Raw genomic sequence first — 21,305 nt, forward strand, 5'->3', positions numbered from 1 at the left:
ATATCAAACCAGAATGTGATAATTACTTGTGTATAATTGTCTAAAGTGCTAATTTGTTTAGCCGTGGCTGCATGATTTATCATGTTTCAGGTCTGGAGAGAATGTTATTAAGTCGTTTGAGGCCGAAGAGGAGCATGCAAAAACACATCCCGATCTCTATGATTTCCAATGTCTATTAGTGACTCTTTAGATGCAAATCTGTAACACAAATAACAGACCAAAAATTTATGTATATTTATTTTATATATATTTCTAATTATGAATATTATGAAACTTCTATATATGAACTAATCTTACAGGTTTTACCTATCTTGCAGAGTTCCGCTTTGCATCTATACTCTTGGACACAAATCATTGGACTTGAAGTATTATTGTCAAAAGACCTCATCAACTTGTTTTGAGACCTAGTGTTATTCTCCAAAAGTCGTCCACTGGATGTCATGTTTTTGTTTGGAATTGGTAGTATGGTGAATGGTAAATATAATGAATGTTAGGTGGTGGATTTTTAGTTGGTTTATGATGAATATTGGTTGTACTGGTAGAGTTTAATTTGTTGTAATAACGAATATTTGTCATAATAATATAACAAAATGTAAACTATTGTGTCAATAATATTCAAGTAACTGGTAAAAATTTTAAAGTGTTGTCTCAAAATATAAAGAATAACGTGACTACTATACAGAGAATTGTCTGAATAGTTTTGAGATAACAGTAAACACCTGCTCGATATTCAAAACAATTATTTAAAAGCATGTACACGACGGTTGATTTGAACAAAACTGTTGCTTTAAGATAATCCACACAACGGTGCTATATAAAAATCATTGTCTCAAATAAACTGGAATAAGGGCTTTTGTTCAAAACTGTTGTTGTTATGTTTTCAGACAATAGTGAAATTAAAATTACCATTGTCTGCAATAAATATAAAATTTTAAGAAAAAAATTAACTACTCTTAGTCGACACAAATTTGCCGTTGCGTAGAACTAAAACAGTTGTTCTACTTTGTTTTGAACAACGGTTCTTCTATTCCATTCCGTTGTTTGTCTTGCACCGTAACAAGTCTTTGCATAACTGTTGTGCTATCTTGTTCTAACAAAGGTTAAAAAACCGTTGTCTCACTTTATATCAGACGAGTGTTGGGTATTCAACGGAAAATTTTGACGTTAGATAATGGTGAAAAACTGTTGTCTCAAAGCAAATTTCTTGTAGTGCTCACACATTTTATAATTTTTGTTTAATATTTTCGTCAATGTCAATTTCATTTTTGTTAGTTATCACACATATATGTATTATGTCACTCATTGTATGTCTTACATTAAATCGGATATTTTCATGAAAACGACTCTCTACTCTTCGAAGTTGGGATATGATCCACGTATATCTTTCCCTCTCTAAATAGGATATACCGAATACGTTTGGTTTGTTTTTATTATATTTTTTATAACATTCATTTGAACTCAAAAATTATTTTACAGAGTCGGGTTGTTTAATCTTCAGACATATATCATCAATACAAAAATTGTAAATTCTGAAGACATACCTAAACCTAAATCCCTGAGCCAACTGTACGAAGACCCAATTGTTGGAAAATATGGGTATAAGTCCCATATTGGTAAGTCATATTTTGAGCATTATGACTAAAAGATGTGTGAGATATGATGATATTCTCTTAATAATGGAAATTATTATTTTCCATTAGAATTTGGCTCAAATATTATGGCATAAATTAATTTGATTTTGTTTCAGATTAATTGATATGGTATATGTCTTGATATATTTAATCTGATTCTGTTTCAGATTATTTATGAAATAGAGTAGCTTGCAAGTATTACACCGATTCCATAATTAATGATATTTAATTATGGAAAAGAGTAGCGCACAAGTCTATCTACACCTATATAAACACCTCTATGGCGTTAGGGTTAGAAACACCAAAAACATATTCGCCTTTAAACACAAAACTCTCTCTCTCTCTCTCTCGGTGATAGTTTCGTACCCGTTCAAGCTCGCTGAAGGTGCTCGTTATCCGTAACGCCGCCGCTACCTCGTTTTATCCTGGGAGGCTATCGACTCGCACATACGGTGAGAGGCGAAATAGCTTTAAGGAGACAGTTTCAACTGGACTCGAGGATCTCTCTTCTGTTTATATCTTTTCTTCCTCCGTTTGATTTCGTTTACTCACGCACATATTTGTTTGATTATATGTATTAATCGCAGATTGTATTCACAATCTTAAAGCTATTTATTTTATACATCTGTGACTGATACATCTGTATCTGCTAGTTTTGATTGAGTAACAGATCGATGGAGAACCAAACTGTAAACGATCCGATGAACATGACGGCTGATCCCAACGCACAGATCACTGGATCTGATGGGGTTCACCAGCAGCCGATTAACCCTAACGCACGGATCGTACGATCTGATGGGGGTCAAACGCCTGTTGGACATGTGCCTTCGGGACATGTGCCTGTGGGACACACTGTCATTGGACAGTTTAGTGTTCCTCTTGGACAGATATCGGCAGGATTCACTCCTCCGATCATACCTGCGGTGCCTACTGGTGTGCATACACCTGTAGTACAGGCGCACGTACCATCTGTTCCACCTGTGGTGCCTGCTGCACCTGTTATGCAAACTGTGTCTGCTGCACATGCTGAAAAACCTGAGAAGTTCAACGGAACGAACTTCAAACGTTGGCAACAAAAGATGCACTTTTATCTGACCATGTTGCATATGGATCGCTTCCTTAAGGAAGAACCACCGTTGCTCACTGCTGAGAGTAACATGCAGACTGTGTATGCTGCTGATGCTTGGAAGCACTCCGACTACATCTGTCGGAACTATGTGTTAAATTGTTTGTCTGACTCATTGTATAACGTATACAGCGCTAAGCCAACAGCTAAGGTCTTATGGGAGTCACTTGACCATAAGTATAAAACCGAGGACGCTGGGGCAAAGAAGTGGATTGTTGGCCGCTTTCTTGATTATAAGATGGCAGACTCTAAGACTGTGGTTAGTCAGGTGCAGGAACTGCAGGTGATCATTCATGACATTCATGCTGAGGGAATGGTCATAAGTGAGTCTTTCCAAGTTGCTGCTGTTATTGAAAAGCTTCCACCTGGATGGAAAGATTTCAAGAACTACCTTAAGCACAAGCGAAAGGAGATGTCTATGGAGGATCTTATTGTTAGACTTCGTATTGAAGAAGACAACAGAGGGTCCGAGAAGAAAGTTAATGTTGCCACTGAGAAGGCAAACATGGTGGAGCATGCTCAAAGCTCCAAGCCCAAGAAGACTAATTCTAGTAAAGGGGCAAAGCTGGCACCCAAAGGAGGGATTTCGAAGTCGAAATTTCAGGGGAAGTGCTATAACTGTGATAAAGTTGGTCATAGGTCTTCTGACTGCAAGAAGCCCAAGAAGCCCAACAAGAAGAAAGAAGCAAACATGGTAGAGAATATCTCCAATGATATGGGTGATATAGACCTCTGTGCTACGGTCTCTGAAGTGAACCTGGTCGATTCTAATCCACGTGAATGGTGGATTGATACTGGTGCTACTAGGCATGTTTGCTCAGACAAGGCGATTTTCTCTAGCCTCAAAGCTTCTGATGCTGGTGAGAAGCTCTACATGGGAAATTCAGCAACTTCTACCATTGAGGGTAAAGGCACGGTGATCCTGAAGATGACCTCTGGGAAGAATCTGACTTTGAAGAATGTACTTTATGTGCCTGATATTCGCAAGAACCTTGTGTCTGGTTCTCTGTTGAGTAAGCATGGCTTTCGCATTGTAATAGAGTCAGATAAAGTAATTTTGTCTAAGAGTGGTATGTTTGTAGGCAAGGGTTATTTAACTGATGGGCTTTTTAAGCTCAATGTAATGTCCGTTAAGGACGATAATGAAATGAAGAATTCTTCTGCTTACTTGCTTGAGTCTCCTAATTTATGGCATGCTAGATTAGGACATGTAAATTATGACACTTTACGACGTTTAAGTGCAAAAGAATACATACCTAAACTTACTATCGATTCAAAACATAAGTGTGAGACTTGTGTTGAGGCAAAATTAACGAGATCATCATTTAAACGTGTGGAAAAGAACACCAAAGTGCTAGACCTAATACATAGCGATATATGTGATTTAAAATTCGCTCCAACAAGAGGAGGAAACAAGTATTTTATTACATTCATTGATAATTGTACAAAATACTGCTATGTATATTTGTTGAAGAGCAAAGACGAAGCTATAGATAAATTTAAAATCTATAAGGAAGAAGTTGAGACACAACAGACTGAGAAAATCAAAGCGATACGAAGTGATCGTGGAGGTGAATATGTTGAACCATTTGGAGAATTATGTTCACAACATGGTATAATCCATGAGGTCACTGCACCATACTCCCCTCAGTCAAATGGTGTGGCTGAAAGGAAGAATCGCACTCTGAAAGAAATGATGAATGCGATGTTGTTAAGCTCTGGGCTTCCACAATCGATGTGGGGAGAAGCCATCTTAAGCGCAAATAATATTTTAAATATTACGATGCGCAAGAATAAGGATGTAAGTCCTTATGAAATGTGGAAGAAAAAGAAACCAAGTTACCAACACCTGAAAGTGTGGGGGTGCCTTGCAAAGGTACTGATCCCTACACCGAAGAAGGTGAAGATAGGTCCTAAGACTGTGGATTGTATTTTTATCGGATATCCTCCACATAGTACTGCATATCGGTTTCTTGTTCATGAATCCAAGATTCCTGATATTCAAAAGAATACCATTATGGAATCAAGGAATGCCTCATTCTTTGAGACGATGTTTCCCTGTAATCCAGGAAACCAACAACCTACGACGTCTAAACGATCTCATGAGTCTGTAGATGACGATAATGAGAGTGACGAAAGTGAAGACGAAAATGTGGGGGTAGTGAGAAGGAGCAAAAGACAACGAACGGAGAAATCCTATGGGTCTGATTTTATGACCTATTTGCTCGAAGAAGGTGACCCAAAAACCTATAAGAAGGCGGTTACCTCACCTGACGGACCTATGTGGAAAGAGGCCATCAAGAATGAAGTTGATTCAATTATGCAAAATCATACTTGGGAATTAGTGGACTTGCCAACTGGTTACAAACTATTAGGTAGCAAGTGGGTTTTCAAGAAGAAGTTGAAAACTGATGGCACTATTGATAAGTATAAGGCCAGACTTGTGATTAAAGGATACAAGCAACAAAAATGCCTTGATTATTTTGATACATATTCTCCTGTAACGAGAATAACATCCATAAGGATGATGTTTGCTATTGCTGCAATGCGTAATCTAACTGTACATCAAATGGATGTGAAAACAGCCTTCCTAAATGGGGACATAGATGAGGAAATCTATATGGAATAACCCGAAGGGTTTGTTATCCCAGGACAAGAAAGGAAAGTTTGTAGATTGGTGAAATCATTGTATGGTTTGAAACAAGCGCCTATGAAATGGCATGAAAAATTTGAGGAGGTCGTGCTGACCAATGGCTTCAAAATCAATGAATGCGATAGTTGTGCCTATAACAAGGATAACGAGAACAGCTATGTCAAGGAGAATGACAATGGCTATGTCATGATGACGCTATATGTAGATGATCTACTTATTGCCGGAAGCAATGATAAAGTGATCAAATCTACCAAGGACATGTTGAAATCAAGATTCGACATGAAAGACATGGACTAGCAAATATAATTCTGGGAATTCAAATTTCTAGAACATCAGAGGGTCTCGCATTAAGTCAACCACATTATGTTGACAAGATCCTTGAGAAGTTTCTTAAGGATGACTTTGAGAAAGCTAGGACACCTGTGGATATGACTTTGCACCTATCCAAGAACAAAGGTGTAGCTGTTTCCCAATTGGAATACTCGAGGATAATTGGTAGTCTGACGTACCTCATGAGTTGTACAAGACCAGACATTGCATACTCAATTAGTAAGTTGAGTAGGTTTACGAGTAATCCGGGAGCTGATCACTGGAAAGCGATCATAAGGGTACTAAGGTACTTGAGGGGAACTCGAGACTATGGACTGTACTATGGCAGATACCCATCAGTATTAGAAGGATATACTGACGTAAATTGGATATCTAGCAAGAAAGCACTTAAGTCTACGAGCGGCTATGTGTTTACATTAGCTGGAGCGGCAATATCATGAAATCCTCAAAACAAACGGTGATAACTCATTCCACGATGGAAGCTGAGTTTGTGGCACTAGATAAATGCGCCGAAGAGGCTGAATATCTACGTCAGTTTCTGGAGGATATTCCAAGATGGCCAAAGCCTGTAACTGCAATAGGGATTCATTGTGATAGTCAATCCGCTATTGGCAGAGCGCAGAGCACGATGTATAATGGAAAGTCTCGTCATATACGATGACGACACAGTTCCATTAGATAATTGATCTCAACCGGAATTATAATTATTGACTATATACCGTCAAAAGATAATATCGCGGATCCACTAACCAAAGGGTTATCAAGAGAAGTGGTTGAGAAATCATCGAGAGGGATGGGCCTTAAGCCTATTGCTTAACGACATCATGGTGGACACCCAACCATTGCTGACTGGAGATCCCAAGAACTTGGTTCAATGGGACAACTAAATCATGATGACCAAATCACTGTGGGGGTAACCCCTGGCCTGTTCCTATGATGAGGAAACAGTGAGACCCGTAAGGTACGAGGTTAAGCTTTGAGCTTTTAATGATCTTTGATGAATACATGGAGCTCAGGAGTGAACGCATGGAATTCAGTTGAGTAAACGCGGGTTACTCTATAAGATAAAGATCACCTATGTGGGAGAGAAGTGGGGCCGCTTCAAAGGAGAATTGCGAGGCACAATTCTTTAGAAACTTCTGCAGAACCCGGACGGTGTTCCATGGCCAAAATGGACATACTCATGAGAGTTGAACGAGTCAGAAATGATATAGTGATAAGTATATCATCGTTTACACAAACGGTCGAACAGTTCAAGGACAAGCACGTCTACTGTTTACCAGTAAAGTCGATATGCTTACTCGAGCGAAGGTTCAAGGAGCATTCTCTACCTATCGTATGCTATATCTGATCGAAGAAACTATCACCAAGTCAAACTCCGTGTCTGTCTGGTGTGTGCTACTAAGATCACCAATCTCACCCATGTGGGGGATTGTTGGAAAATATGGGTATAAGTCTCATATTGGTAAGTCATATTTTGAGCATTATGACTAAAAGATGTGTGAGATATGATGATATTCTCTTAATAATGGAAATTATTATTTTTCATTAGAATTTGGCTCAAATATTATGACATAAATTAATTTGATTTTGTTTCAGATTAATTGATATGGTGTATGTCTTGATATATTTAATCTGATTCTGTTTCAGATTATTTATGGAATAGCGTAGCTTGCAAGTATTACACCGATTCCATAATTAATGATATTTAATTATGGAAAAGAGTAGCGCACAAGTCTATCTACACCTATATAAACACCTCTAAGGTGTTAGGGTTACAAACACCAAAAACATATTCGCCTTTAAACACAAAACTCTCTCTCTCTCGGTGATAGTTTCGTACCCGTTCAATCTCGCTGAAGGTGCTCGTTATCCGTAACGTCGCCGCTACCTCGTTTTATCCTGGGAGGCTATCGACTCGCACATACGGTGAGAGGCGAAATAGCTTTAAGGAGACAGTTTCAACTGGACTCGAGGATCTCTCTTCTGTTTATATCTTTTCTTCCTCCGTTTGATTTCGTTTACTCACACACACATTTGTTTGATTATATGTATTAATCGCGGATTGTATTCACACCAATAAGAGAAATCCAAGTACTTATAAAACTCAATCTACTGATTTAATTTTCTTATTTCTTCCTCCGATTATCATGTCTTCGGGCTCAGACTTGTCTATGGTTTGGTTCACTTTTTGTTGGTTCAAGTAAGAATAATGATACTGGGAATGATATTAGTTGGTCGAAAAATCCAACACATTGTGTGTAAACCCACTTCCTAATGCCTTAAATTTTAAAAGAAAGTGTTACCAGGATTTTATATTATTTTAATAAGTTATTTATAATTCAAGTGAAGTGAAGTAAAATTGGATTAGTACGTAAATGTACATCAATATCTGCAGTAGCCAAAAACAGTAGGGGAACATTGAGTAGACTATGGTTTACAAACTAGGAGATAAACATGGACCTATTTCTTCCTCTATGCCTAATGATTTTCAACCTTTAACAAAAAATAGTAAGGTGTGTATCAACATGGCATATTTTTCTTGCAACCAATAGCACCGGCAAATTTTGTGAGCCTATCTACAAGAGTCCCTGGCTTAGGTTGTATCATATCATTACCAGTAGGAAAGACGTGTTTAGGATCTCCGGATTCAACGAAGAATGCTCCATTCTCCATTAGGTCTCGCTCTGATCTCCATATCCAATGTTTCCATTCACTTTCTTCTGCATAGTCCCTCTTCGTCACCTGCACATACAAAATTGAGTCATGTGTTTCAATGTTTTGCTGGTAAATTTCTGAAGTCATATTTTCCTAAGTACTGTTAGTTGATTATAACTCACCTCTTTAGCATTGGGATTTTTTGGAGCTACGTAGCGGTTCCCCTGACTAAGAATGGTGGGATTAGAGCTTCCACCAACTGCGTACATTAGATAGTGAGTGTAGTCATTGTTGACTACATGCACAAATCCGAATCGACATCTTGGCATTCTTTGAACCAGCCCATTTCCGAAATGATTGAATGTCAATGTCACTTGCATTATCTTGTCCTCCGGATAGCTGTCAGTTGCACCAAACAGAAGCGCCTGAAAATGCTCATTCATATAACATTGTAGTGTACAACAGTTCAATCTCTAGCATTGAGCTAGGCACTGTGTATGTGTGTGTGATCATCAGTGTAAACTTATGGTTGCATTTCAAAAGAAAGTAAAAATACAAATTAATAACAGAGGAAACTGAAATTTCACCTCATTATGCCTTGTAAAGTGGCAATTTGAGATGGTAACAGCGGTGGAAGCCTCAACAACATCAATTAACCCGTCCATGCAATTGTACATAGAAATATGATCAATCCAAATATGAGAAGATCCAAAAATTGAGATTCCATCACCATCACTCCTGGATCGAAGACCGTAATGATCTACCGAACTTCTAATCATTCCACCGTTGCCAGCCTTAATGTCGTAAATATGAAGGTTGTGTACAATTACATTGTGCACAAATTGTATCGTTAATCCAGCTCCAGAACAAATGTGAACTTGAGCTCCACGTCCATCAATTGTTTTATTACTTGTCATGATAAGTTCTTCACTTAATTTAATTATCATGCTGTGTTTAAATATGATCCAAAGAGGCTCGGACTGAATTACTGCATGACGTAAGGTGCCAGGTTTAGGATTAATCAGGTCACAGTCAGATGGATCAGTAACTACATAGATCCTGCCACCTTTGCCACCTGTGGTATCGCGGCCAAACCCAAGGGCACAATCCGCTAGCCTCATCCGATTTTTATTCCAATTCGGATCACATCTCCAACACTGGTCTATAGGGTTTGTAGCTCTACATTGGCCCCTTCTTTTTCTTCCGTGTAAGCTCCTTCTTGTGTGGTTACTGTTTCCTTCCGTTGCCCTACATTAGAGTCATGTATTAAGAGGATTGGCTTTTAAAAAAGTGCCTTTAAAATAGAAAGATGCATAAGCTAACTACACTGTTCAGTGTTGAGTAATGTATTGCAACTTCAAAAACTATGGCCAGAGGTGCCCTCGATCCAACTTGAAAAAAATCCTTGGTCGTGAACTTTTAACTCTTTATGAAACCGAAAAGAAACTATAATTAGCATCTACCCTAACCCAACAGCCCCCTCCTAACTTTGACTTGATCCTACGAAGTTAGGCTCCCAGACTCTGTTCATATTAATTCAATGTGTATTTTTGTATAGTTATCTGCTGCAAATGATCTGGTACGTAGAGTACAGTAGTTCTGGGTTTATGCGTTAATAATGATTTAAGACGATACTTTCAAATGATGCAATGAATAACACAGTACTGGTAGATTAAGTACTTACTTGTGGACATGGCTATTCAATTGATTGGTGACATGATGTGGATGAGGATCAAAAGCACTCAAAGCGTGTTTTTTAGCATCTGCAGCTCGCGCCTTCCATACCATCTCGTCCTCTTTAGTAACATTTAACTCCACCGAAGCAGCCGAAACCATTGCAATACCAACATATACAAAACAAAATGCATGCTTTACAGTTTCCATTTTCATTTTTAATATGTCTGAATTCTGCTTGCACTTCTGTCCTAAATCCTTCTATAAGAACCTGACAAAAGATTCTGACATAACCTTTGGTCTAAGATTAATGCCAAGCAAATAAACCAAACTATAAATTAATCTACCTATTTGATCATTTATGAACATGTTATATACACACAAAAATAATCTATGCATGTGGGTACATGTAGAATCATATATGAAGTAACCTAACTCTGCTCCTGCAGCTTTGCCTGAACAAATGTAAATTCTTCAGATCAAACCAAAGAAAATTATGATATGTTAATGGGCGGTAGAGCAGCAATATTGTCTAGTTACCACAAATGAAACTAAAAAATTTTGTAAGCAAAGTGGTATATGAAAAGTTGAGAGGGAAGTGTGGAGAACCGCTTCTTGGGCAAAGGTCAATATTTAGTCCAATTTTTTAAAAATCATATTAAAATCCATTTATACAGGTTTTTTTTTGGAAGGAAGAACAAAGTTTGACGAAGCCTTGTTATTTACGACCAGCATAATAAACGTGCGAGTTAAACGTGCGAGTTGCAGGTAATTTTTTTTTAAAAATTTATATACCGTGTAATTATAAAATTCCTGATTTATAAATTTATTTGTAAATATTGTACTACAACATTTAACGTATATCAAGGACATGTTGATTGTTTATTATTGTATATAATTTTTATATAAGACATTATCAACTCACACAACATTTTTAATATAACTCATTAGATAATTTATATATTTTATGTCAGGTAATTTGTATTCCCTGAATAAAATACAAACAAGGTGATCACTATATATTTAAAACAAAAAGATAAAAATTAATTTGTATAATACCGTTAGTAAGTTCTAAATGAGTAAACTAAAAATTAATATATATGTTAAATGCAGAATTGAGTAAAACTTTTATTTATTTATTTTTTATCGTAGATAACCCGCAACTGATATTTTTCGAATCTATGATCAAAATAATAATTATCATTATCTCCTCTTTAACTAACTGAGCCGACACTTGCAGTCTAACTTTTATTTTTTGGTGAATAAATTATGAGTAATGAACTATTTTATTATTAAAATTACTACTGACTTACAATTAACTTCCTCTATTTAAAAAGATTTAAAATACATAACTAAAGTCGTAAAGACATGCAATCTAATATTTACACTAATATTATTTTAAGATGATTGTAATCAGAAAATTGTTAGTTTTTGAAATTCTGCGTCTAGGTTGATATTATATCTTTGTCAATGTAATAATTCATTAACTAAAGTTGACCGACGTTTTTACTTTTTAATCTATTGAACAAAGTCTTAATTTTATAAGATATCAGATACTTGTTAATTTCATAATTTATCAATTAAAATTGGCGTAATTCACCTAGTTTTTAACACATTGAAAAAATTGCAAATTCAATTGATCATTTTCACTTTTACCACATAAATGATTTATGTTGTTCTTTCTTCGTGTATCAATAAATTTGAGTACAACATTAACATTAAAGATGTCATAAATAGTAGAAATTAAGTCATATATGTATATGCATGTAAGAAATTTATCGTATTTCTGAGTAAATTATTTTGGTCTCAAATGCTCAATATTTTATTAATTTAAGTGTTTATCAATATTTACATTTAGTAAGCCAAATTGGTTATTTAAATGATATGCATCTATAATGATTCAAAAGTTATAATTATATAATTGATAAATTACAATTATTTATATATGGTAGTCGCAATAGTACTTGAAAACAATTTTTATATAATTTTTACTCAACCGAGTATTAATCATGATTGTAATATAAAATATATTTATATAAAAAATACTTATTATTCATTTTCACGATCATTTTCAAGAATTCGAAGAACAAACTGTAATAATATCATTATTCAAAAAAATTCAAAAAAAAAATCGTTTATGATTTTGATATTTCTTCTTATAATAATTTGATAACATTGTTATTATATTTTTTAAATAAAAAAATTAATAAATAAAGTTTTTATAAATATTAGTTGAATTTGTTAATCCTTTCAAATTACTGAACAATATAATTTTTCATTTAAATAACGTAAAATGGATTAAATCAAATGCTATAGTGTATCATAGACATTTAACATTTTTTCAAATAATTATAAATATTAAAATAATTCATAATATTTGGACGATGTTTTCTAGTAATTAATATTATATTCGTCAATAAATATTGCTTATCTAAAATAATTATTATTAGAAAATTAGTTTTTTTTTTAAAAGTGAAAAATAAAAAATAAATCAATTTAGTATATCGTCATAAATTAAACAAATTTTGCGACAACTTATATCAAATTATGGATATATTTAAAATTGGGTCAAGTCCCTAAAACAGTAATGCGCTACCGGTAAACTTAGTACTTTTGATACATATAATTAATTGACTTGATATAAACTCCTCAAACACGTTAATTTTTATTAATATAGGATATTAAAAATATCCGCATTATTAGTAAGATATTCGCGCTGACCTTGTAATTTAAATTTGATAAACCAAGAATGTCATGATGATTTTTAAATAGGTCGGGTAGTTAAATTCGAGTATTTTTTTAATAAAGAGTTAAGTTTTTATTTCAAATTCGAAATAAGCTAAAATATATTGACTTTTTATAATACTAACCTATCTAAATATGTAATACATATATAAATTATTAATATATAAGTGATGTTATTTTCAATATTTTTTTAAAAATATATATGTGTACATTTTTTAATTTCCTTTTATATTAAATATATACTATGTGTATTTTTAAACCAAAAAAATCATTAATAAATAAGCTAACGATCCATTTATGTATTATACTTAACCTTATATCTAAGTTCAATTCTTTATAATTAACTATACAAATATTCAAGTAATTATCTTTAAATTAAATAAAATGTTCATTATTTACCACACATATATTACGTATGTTGAAAAACACATGGGATAATATGATGTAATGGTATATATGGGTGAGCATAAAAATCCGAAAACCGGATTTTCCTAATTTCCAATCTGGTATCAGATTTTAAAAATCCGATAACTAGGATGCCCGATCTGAATAATTTGGACCAGATACCCTATCCGATTTTTTATAAATAAATTTGGATCTAGATCCGGATCACAATTTTTCATCTGGATCTGATCCGGTTTTATTTTTCTTAATATAAATTAGATTTTATATATAAATACATAATAAATAATTTTACTTAGAATTTTTTTAAAAAAAATGATGGTATGACTTTTTTTTTCTTAGAAATTTTAAAGTTTCATGTTAATATCTAATTGACTCATCATTCACTCGTTTATATCATCAATAAATTTGATATAAATATGTAATAACAACAAATTTATATTGATCATACTCGCAGATTTGACATAATTGAGAGTAAGAAACAATAATTATGTTTGACAGTTCTGCAAACGGGATAAAAAGAAATTGAGAGATTGGATCTTAAGGTTAACTTTAGAAAAATTACGTAGGATTTTGCATATAAAAGTTGAATGATATTTTTGTACTAATATAAATGACCCCTGCATTTACCAAAATAGTTTTGATTTTATATTCATAACTCACTTAATTTTAGATAATTAAATTTAAACAAAGTTGATACAATTGTGTAATATCAAATATTTGTATATTGATCATGCTTACAGATTTAAAATTGATGTGTTTAGTATATTGATTTATGTGTCACCATTTTTTCTAACTAATAATATAATGACAAAAGTATAATTTCTTGCATTATTAGTTTCACAACTCGAATATATATTAACTATCCCATAAATCGTAACTTTTTTAAAAATGGAAGTTTAAATTGGATCAGGATAATGGGATATCCGAATATCTGGATCTCTAGTTAAATCGGATCCGGATACGGATTGTAATTATAAAAATCCGAAAAATCGGATATTCAGTTCAAATTTTAAAACAGGACCAGATATCCGGTTTTACTCACCCCTAATGATATAATGATGCATTGGTCAATAAAAAGATTTTGTTTTAATTTTAATAAAATGTCTCACTAATTTTATATATACAACGATCCTCAAATTATCATCCTCTTGTTACACGAGAAGGGACCTATCTTAGAATGTTAGGGATCCAATTAGTTTGTTCTCATAGCGAAAATAAATAGTATAAATATAGAATTTCTTGCCGGACATTCCCGGACAATGAATGATCGGTTCTGACTTCCGCCCCCTCCGATCAGTTCTGCTGAGTGCGTGCTGGGCTTACTGAAAAATATTCAAAAAAATAGTATGAAGCAGAATCCAGAGTAGAGCATTAATCCAACGACTGTTCCAAGTCTCTTCAAAATGAGAACAATAATGTTCTTCATTCCACAGCGGTGACCTGGTTTCTACGAACCACGCCAGAACTCATTGTTGTGAACAAAGGACAAAGATTTTTTATGACACTATAATATTAGAACTCAAGTGTATTGTTTGGTTTTGATTTGCGTTACGGAAAACAATTGTCATTAACGACCTTAAGAGAAGCTTATGAATTAGTTGTACAAAAAGGCCAACTGTAAAATGATTATTTAGACCTAGGAATGGAGGAGACGAGCATTAACTAGTTATAATAGTGGGTAAAAAGATGATATGAATTTGTTTACAAGCTCAATTCATTGTGGGAAAAATGTTTATAATGTACAACCAAATACTTCATTGATACGGCGCCAAATCAAACCATATTGACCCAAATCAAACCATACTGACCAGAAAGTAAGAAAGTAATTCATAATGGTAATTTTCAAAACAAACTTGACAGTTAACATCATGTGCTATATACTGCATATAAGACCGAATTTTTGGATATATATTTGTGAGGGCGGGAAAGTTATTGCTGGGCATAAGATCCCTGAAGAAGCCCGTCACGAATCTGTGTAGCAACGTCACGAACTGCACCAGGCCCATGTGGTATGAACACAGCAGAAGACTTTGATGAAGCACCAATTTCCTTCATTGTGTCAAAATATTGAGTGACGAGAACCATGTCCATGACATCCTTTGCAGTTGTGCCTGGCACATTAACTGAGAAGCCCAACACGCTGTCTCTTAAACCATCAACAATTGCCTGGCGCTGGCGTGCTATACCCAGTCCCGAGAGGTACTTTGACTCGGCCTCGCCTTCAGCTCTCTTGATCTGAAGAATCTTTTCAGCCTCAGCCTTTTCAGTAGCTGCCATCCTCAGCCTTGCAGCTGCAACAAGTATGAACCCTTAGACTTTAATAAAAAAAAATCCAACTTCCTACTCAAAATATTGTTTAGACCCAGAATAAGATTGAAAAACTTAGCAAAAATGGTTGAACATATGAGAAAAGGAGCTAAAAAAAATTTGTTGGGAACATATGAAATGAGAAGTATAACTAATATAAGGTAGATGTGTAATCAACAAGGGTGCACCAAGTTATTCATGTTTAAAAGGCAGTAATCCCAAATAAATGTATGGTTCAGAGTAGTTCTTCTGCTAGGTTCATGAGTAGTTGGGGTAAAATTATAGTAATATTCTGCCTAGCTACTATATTTATGGAGTTTGTAGATATCAGAACATATCATGTATCTACCATAAAAACCATTTCCAAAATCCAGGTATGTACCAAATAAAGAATTTAACCACCATAACATAGCTAGAGAAGTGCTTTACCTGCATTGATCTCATTCATTGCTCTCTTGACATGCTCATCAGGTTCGATATCAACTATCAGTGTCTGGACGATCTCATATCCATAATGAGACATTGCCTGCAAGAATCACAAATCAAACATTGTCAGAAGCACAAAAGAGCTAAAGTTTACACAAACACATACTTATTTCTAGTAAGATTATTACCTTTTCAAGTTCATCTTCAACGGCCTTGGCAATGTCATTTTTCTGCTCAAAGGCAGCATCTAGGTTGAGCTTAGGAACCGTACCTCTGATAACTACATTGGAAACAAACTCAAAGTGTGCAAAATATATATACACCTAAATTGATTTAACATATAGATAAATTAGCAAAACATGTATTCAAGTAACAGTAAAACAACTTGGTGTCTCCACATTAAGAATAGATTAATACCATCAAAGACGTAGGCTTGAATCTGAGACCTTGTATTTGAGAGTCGGTAAAACGCATCATTGGCCTTTTCTGACAGGGCGCGGTACTGAATCGATGCTACAACATTGACGAATACATTGTCCTATAACCAACAAGAATAATTTCAGTTATGATAATTTATACGCTAAGTCCTCATATTTCTCAGATTTTGTACATGAATGACATCGTGCAATGCATTTATACATTTCAGGTAGAGAAAAAGACTTGGGATGATCAAAATAGAAATATTAACAACTTAAAAGCTAAAAAAGGTATAAATATACCAATACTGTGACAAAATTTTGCAATTTATAAACTACAAAAACAATTTTCTGGCTTCTGAATATTAGTATTACAATATAAACAGTTTACCACATGAAAAGTAACAATTCAGGTAGGTTAAAGAGCCGGACCTTTGTTTTTGTTTCACACTTGACATCCAACTGTTGGACCCTAAGAGACAGATGACCTGCAATCTGATAACCGAAGACCCATGGTAGGCAATGGCATCCCGGATCAAGGACATCATCAAACTTCCCAAAGTGCTCCTTAATAGCAACAGTGGACTGATCCACTTGAATGCAGCAAAAGAGATTACCCATATTCTGTAAAACAAGCATCCAAATAAAAGCTAAATTAAGAAATTAAGGATACCTCGAAAACATAAAACTCAAGAGAGAAATCCAAGTATTAATCACATACAAATACCGTTTACAACTCATATTTGCAAAATAAAAGGTCGACAAGAGCAATCCGAGAGAAAGCTAGCATGTGTTACAGTACCAATCACATACTAAAATAGTGTTCACAACTCAAATTCAAGTATTTAACCACAACAAAACTTAACATAGCTAATCTCGTAGACAGTTGTTCTTAGTGAACCAAACGCTATTCTTCAACCAAATAAAACTCACTGCAACTAATTTCATACACACTTCGCCTTAAAATTCTACAATTACTCTGTTTAGATACATAAATACAACACGATTTCATATCAACATAAAATTCCTCTTACACAAACGGACTGCAACAAGTCAACTGCGCCTTACATAAGTTATACACACAATTTCATCATGTTTACAAGCTAAGTAAAAAAGTCAAAATACGAAGCTCAGTCAACGCTTTCGGGTTCAAAATTCAGGTCATTAACATAAAGACCAAACAACATACGTAATATATAATTAACAGATCACAAACATGTATTCGTCACATAACAAAAAAATTATACCGCAATTCATGTATAATAAACCCTAATTTAGCCAAATTGAAGCAGTTTTCAACCGAGATAAGATTTTACAGCATGTAAACAAGTGATACGCACAAACACACACGCGAGAAGAGGGAGGGAGAGGGAGAGGGAGGGAGAGAGAGAGAGAGGGAGAGAGAGAGAGACTCACTTTGATATGAGAAGAGATAATTACAAAAAGAGGAGATGTTTATTCTTGGGCGATCAAGATAGTGGATGTGTGTTTATTTATATACAGAGAGAGAGATTATTATTGCACAACTAGGGCTCTTGACAGCTGCGCATTTTTTTTATGGTAATTGATGAGTTAATCCGGATTCGGATACACCGAGTCAGATATTATCTAACTCGATGCCTGTGGTTTTAAATTTCTTTCATTAGTAGGACTGATTTTTTGTTTTTAGAAATTATTAAAAATACTATTTTTTCTAATTTTTTTGTAATTTTATAATTTTTTTTAAAAAAATACTAAAATACAGTTTGTAACAAAAAATAATCATTCTGAAATAGTGCTGAATTTTTTTATTACAATTAAGGTTGCAAAGCCGTATTTTTGCAAAAAAATTGAAAAATCGTATTTTTATAAATTAAAATTAAAAAATTATATTTTTACAAAAAATTCAAAAAAACGTATTTTTGAATTTTTACAAATAAGAAGTAACTAAAAAAGATAGTGAATTTCACAACCTACCTATTGCAATAATTATTATGAGTTGTATTTGTTGTATAATGTTTTTATATAGTTTGACGAGTTTGTCAATTTAATAATTTCTATTTTTAGACTGAATTATGGAATTTATTTTTACAAATATAAATTACATATAACTTTATAGATGAAACTATTTTAAAAAATTTCCGAAATGAGCGATGATCGAATCCAAATCATCGATGATTGATAATAAAATCTTAACAACTTGACTTATAAATCGTGCTCGAATTGTGAAAACTATGAGTTATGTGAATATTATATAATTGAATATTTTTATGACATCTTTAATTTTCGGAGAAGAATACTCCACTGATGTAATTTGTAAACGGTTGTTGTTGTCCTAGGCGTTTGGCGAAATTTCTAAGGAAAAAGAAAGGAATTAATTCTTTTAAGAAGGAAAGGTTCATCTGGACTAAAAAACCAACTAACTAAATTTTAAGATTTTATACACGTAGGATTATATACGACCATTCATGCCTACACTTGAAAGGGACAAACGAGACATTGATGTTTAGAAAAATAAAAAAGGATTAAGAGGATTGGTGTGTACAATGAGTTTGCTTGGAATATACGTTGGGGTAACAATAACCGCAAGTAGAATAATTACGAGGAAGGTGACAATTGGGATCCTTCCTCAATTATGAACATTTATCTTGTTGCACTTTTGTTTTTGGCTTGGTAGTTGCTCCGAAATTACCATCTGGTAGACTCGTGTAACACAGTCGTCTGGTTAATGGCAATTTGGTAATTTCCCTCGAGAAAAAATGATAGATAGTTTACTTTCCGAGTTTAAATGAAATTTTACAACAAAAAACAAGGTTTTAACTCTTAATCATGTAAAATTTGTAATATTCCACATAATTTCGAATACTCTTCATTTATGTTATCTGTATTTTATTTTATTTTTTTGCAGAAATATATATATATTTCCAATGATAAGTATAAAGAATACAATCCGGAGGGACAGGGTTTCCTTCGTTCATTAAAGTATATCATCTAATCGAAAAGTAAGCAAGTGCTCGTAGAAACTTAGACAATATCGTTTCAATGTCCGATCAGATAATCCACAAAAAATCCTCATTAAAACCGCTCAAGAGTAAAACTCAATGGAAAAAAAACTCAAGTGGGGAAAAAGAATAATCACTAAAATATATTATACAAAACTAAGTATAAGTTAGTGTTTGATAGTTGCGCGGGCAATCTCGCATATTTTCAAAATTATCTTGTAATCCGAGATTTTGGTTGATAATTGAGCTTTAAATCTGATATGAAAACCCCATTAAATCTCTTACAAAACAAGCTCAATAAATTGGCACAAATAAGGCCAATAAATTGCCACAAGATTTCCTCTAAAAGGCCAAAATTATGTCCTTAAGTAGGCCACCCATAAAAGGTACACATAAAAACTTTCAATCAATCAAAACACTCATTAAAATATCTATCAATTAATTAAATAGATTCTAAATTTGTAACTCCCTCTTTAAATAAATGTCAAAATTATGCCATCAGTTATGACATTAACATTTAACTGCAGCATTTTAAAGCAATTCATCAAATCAAAAGTTACCTACAAAGTCAAATCAAAAGTTATCTAAATTAACACATTAATTACATATAATCACTTTAGAGGTTACATAAATCAGCAACCAGAGAAAAAAGAACACATTTAATACACATACCAAATTAACTACAATTTTTATGGAAAAGAAAATCAAAAATATCTTTGAACACGGAAAAATATAATTTAGATTTGAGAGTTTTAAATTGTAACCGAAATTAAATAATAACAATTAAAAGATAAAAAAAAATCTTGCTTAAATTAATACCTCTAATTTTGCATATTAATGACAACTTAATCTACTAAATAAATGTCAAACAACTCAGTCAAATTCACTTGATCTAATTTTAAGTCCAAACCACATTCAAATTTAAATCTTGAAACAAATTACGTAAGAAGCCTAATTAAAACCTAAAACTAACAAAAAAATCATATTAAATCTATAAACAAGGAAATATACATTTAGACTATTCCTAAACGATGAATTCAAAACTAACAGAATAATGACACATTAAATGAAAATTAATACACGAATAAATCTCCATCAACAATTATGAAAAATAAACCACAATTCTCTTTCCTAACTCGGAACGGAACTTAGTGAGTCAACTGTGTGCAGTTTGAAAAAATTAGAAAGACACGTCTTAAAGACATAAACAATAATCCAAATATTCAAAATAATGCCTTAAAAAGCTAATAAAAGATGATCGGAACGCATTATCAATTATTATAAATGTAACTGATACATCAATAATTTATCCTGAAAATACTAACATAAGTATTAATACATTTAATGATCATTAATTTTGCAAAAGTAAGCATGGATTCAGCATGGATTCAAATATGGTCAAAAGATATAAATTATTAATGTTAATCGGAATCAATCTCTTCTATATATAAAAGCACAACAAGGGTATAATATTTTAAGATTAAAAAGTCTCATTAAAAAGACTAAATTACCCCTATTTTTAATATTTATATAAAAATTGTGTTTTGTGGGATTCGAACTCGAGTTGCTTCATTCTTTTATACAACCTCGTACCACTACACCATATTTATTGACACATGTGATTTTTATCAAACACATGATATGTAAGTGTGTTAAAAAAATATTTTATTTAACTTTAAAGATAGCTACTTGAATTCCGAAAAAAAATGATAGTTACTTGAATATTTGTACAATTAATTTTAAAGAACTGAATTCAAGATATAAAGTTAGGCGTAGTATATAAATGGATTATTATCTTATTTATGATTATTTTTTAGTTTGGAAATATATCTCATATATTTTTAACATATTTTTTATTATAAAAAGTAATTAAAATGTACATATATAATTTTTAAAGAAAAATATTGAAAATAGAACCGCCTATATATAAATAATCTAAATTGGTATTAAATA

The 21,305-nt window shown here is 33.2% G+C and overlaps 2 protein-coding genes across 2 annotated transcripts; both read right to left on the reverse strand.

The window, feature by feature from the left end:
- Positions 1 to 8,081: 8,081 nt before the first annotated feature.
- Positions 8,082 to 10,447, reverse strand: LOC141723633 (pectate lyase-like). The gene is made up of 4 exons (XM_074525493.1): positions 10,083 to 10,447; positions 8,986 to 9,646; positions 8,581 to 8,823; positions 8,082 to 8,485 (listed from the first exon to the last, which is right to left on the reverse strand). The coding sequence occupies exons 1-4, from the start codon at positions 10,286 to 10,288 to the stop codon at positions 8,264 to 8,266; spliced, it is 1,332 nt and encodes a 443-aa protein (XP_074381594.1). The 5' UTR covers positions 10,289 to 10,447; the 3' UTR covers positions 8,082 to 8,263.
- A 4,462-nt stretch (positions 10,448 to 14,909) lies between these two features.
- LOC141723634 (hypersensitive-induced response protein 1) lies at positions 14,910 to 17,946 on the reverse strand. Its single transcript, XM_074525494.1, has 6 exons — positions 17,788 to 17,946; positions 16,804 to 16,995; positions 16,373 to 16,493; positions 16,144 to 16,235; positions 15,959 to 16,055; positions 14,910 to 15,513 (listed from the first exon to the last, which is right to left on the reverse strand). The coding sequence occupies exons 2-6, from the start codon at positions 16,990 to 16,992 to the stop codon at positions 15,152 to 15,154; spliced, it is 861 nt and encodes a 286-aa protein (XP_074381595.1). The 5' UTR covers positions 16,993 to 16,995; positions 17,788 to 17,946; the 3' UTR covers positions 14,910 to 15,151.
- Positions 17,947 to 21,305: the final 3,359 nt, after the last annotated feature.

Source organism: Apium graveolens, chromosome 5 (assembly GCF_009905375.1).
Source record: "Apium graveolens cultivar Ventura chromosome 5, ASM990537v1, whole genome shotgun sequence".
Taxonomy (NCBI): domain Eukaryota; kingdom Viridiplantae; phylum Streptophyta; class Magnoliopsida; order Apiales; family Apiaceae; genus Apium; species Apium graveolens.

Excerpts from the sequence above, each read along its gene's own strand:
- LOC141723634 (XM_074525494.1), bottom strand. The coding sequence starts at position 16,992 with ATGGGTAATCTCTTTTGCTGCATTCAAGTGGATCAGTCCACTGTTGCT. Across the intron at positions 16,494-16,803 it reads AGTGTGAAACAAAAACAAAG|GACAATGTATTCGTCAATGT; the intron begins GTCCGGCTCTTT and ends TGTTGGTTATAG. Across the intron at positions 16,236-16,372 it reads TCAAGCCTACGTCTTTGATG|TTATCAGAGGTACGGTTCCT; the intron begins GTATTAATCTAT and ends TTTCCAATGTAG.
- LOC141723633 (XM_074525493.1), bottom strand. The coding sequence starts at position 10,288 with ATGAAAATGGAAACTGTAAAGCATGCATTTTGTTTTGTATATGTTGGT. Across the intron at positions 8,824-8,985 it reads ACTTTACAAGGCATAATGAG|GCGCTTCTGTTTGGTGCAAC; the intron begins GTGAAATTTCAG and ends GAGCATTTTCAG. Across the intron at positions 8,486-8,580 it reads AAAATCCCAATGCTAAAGAG|GTGACGAAGAGGGACTATGC; the intron begins GTGAGTTATAAT and ends TTGTATGTGCAG.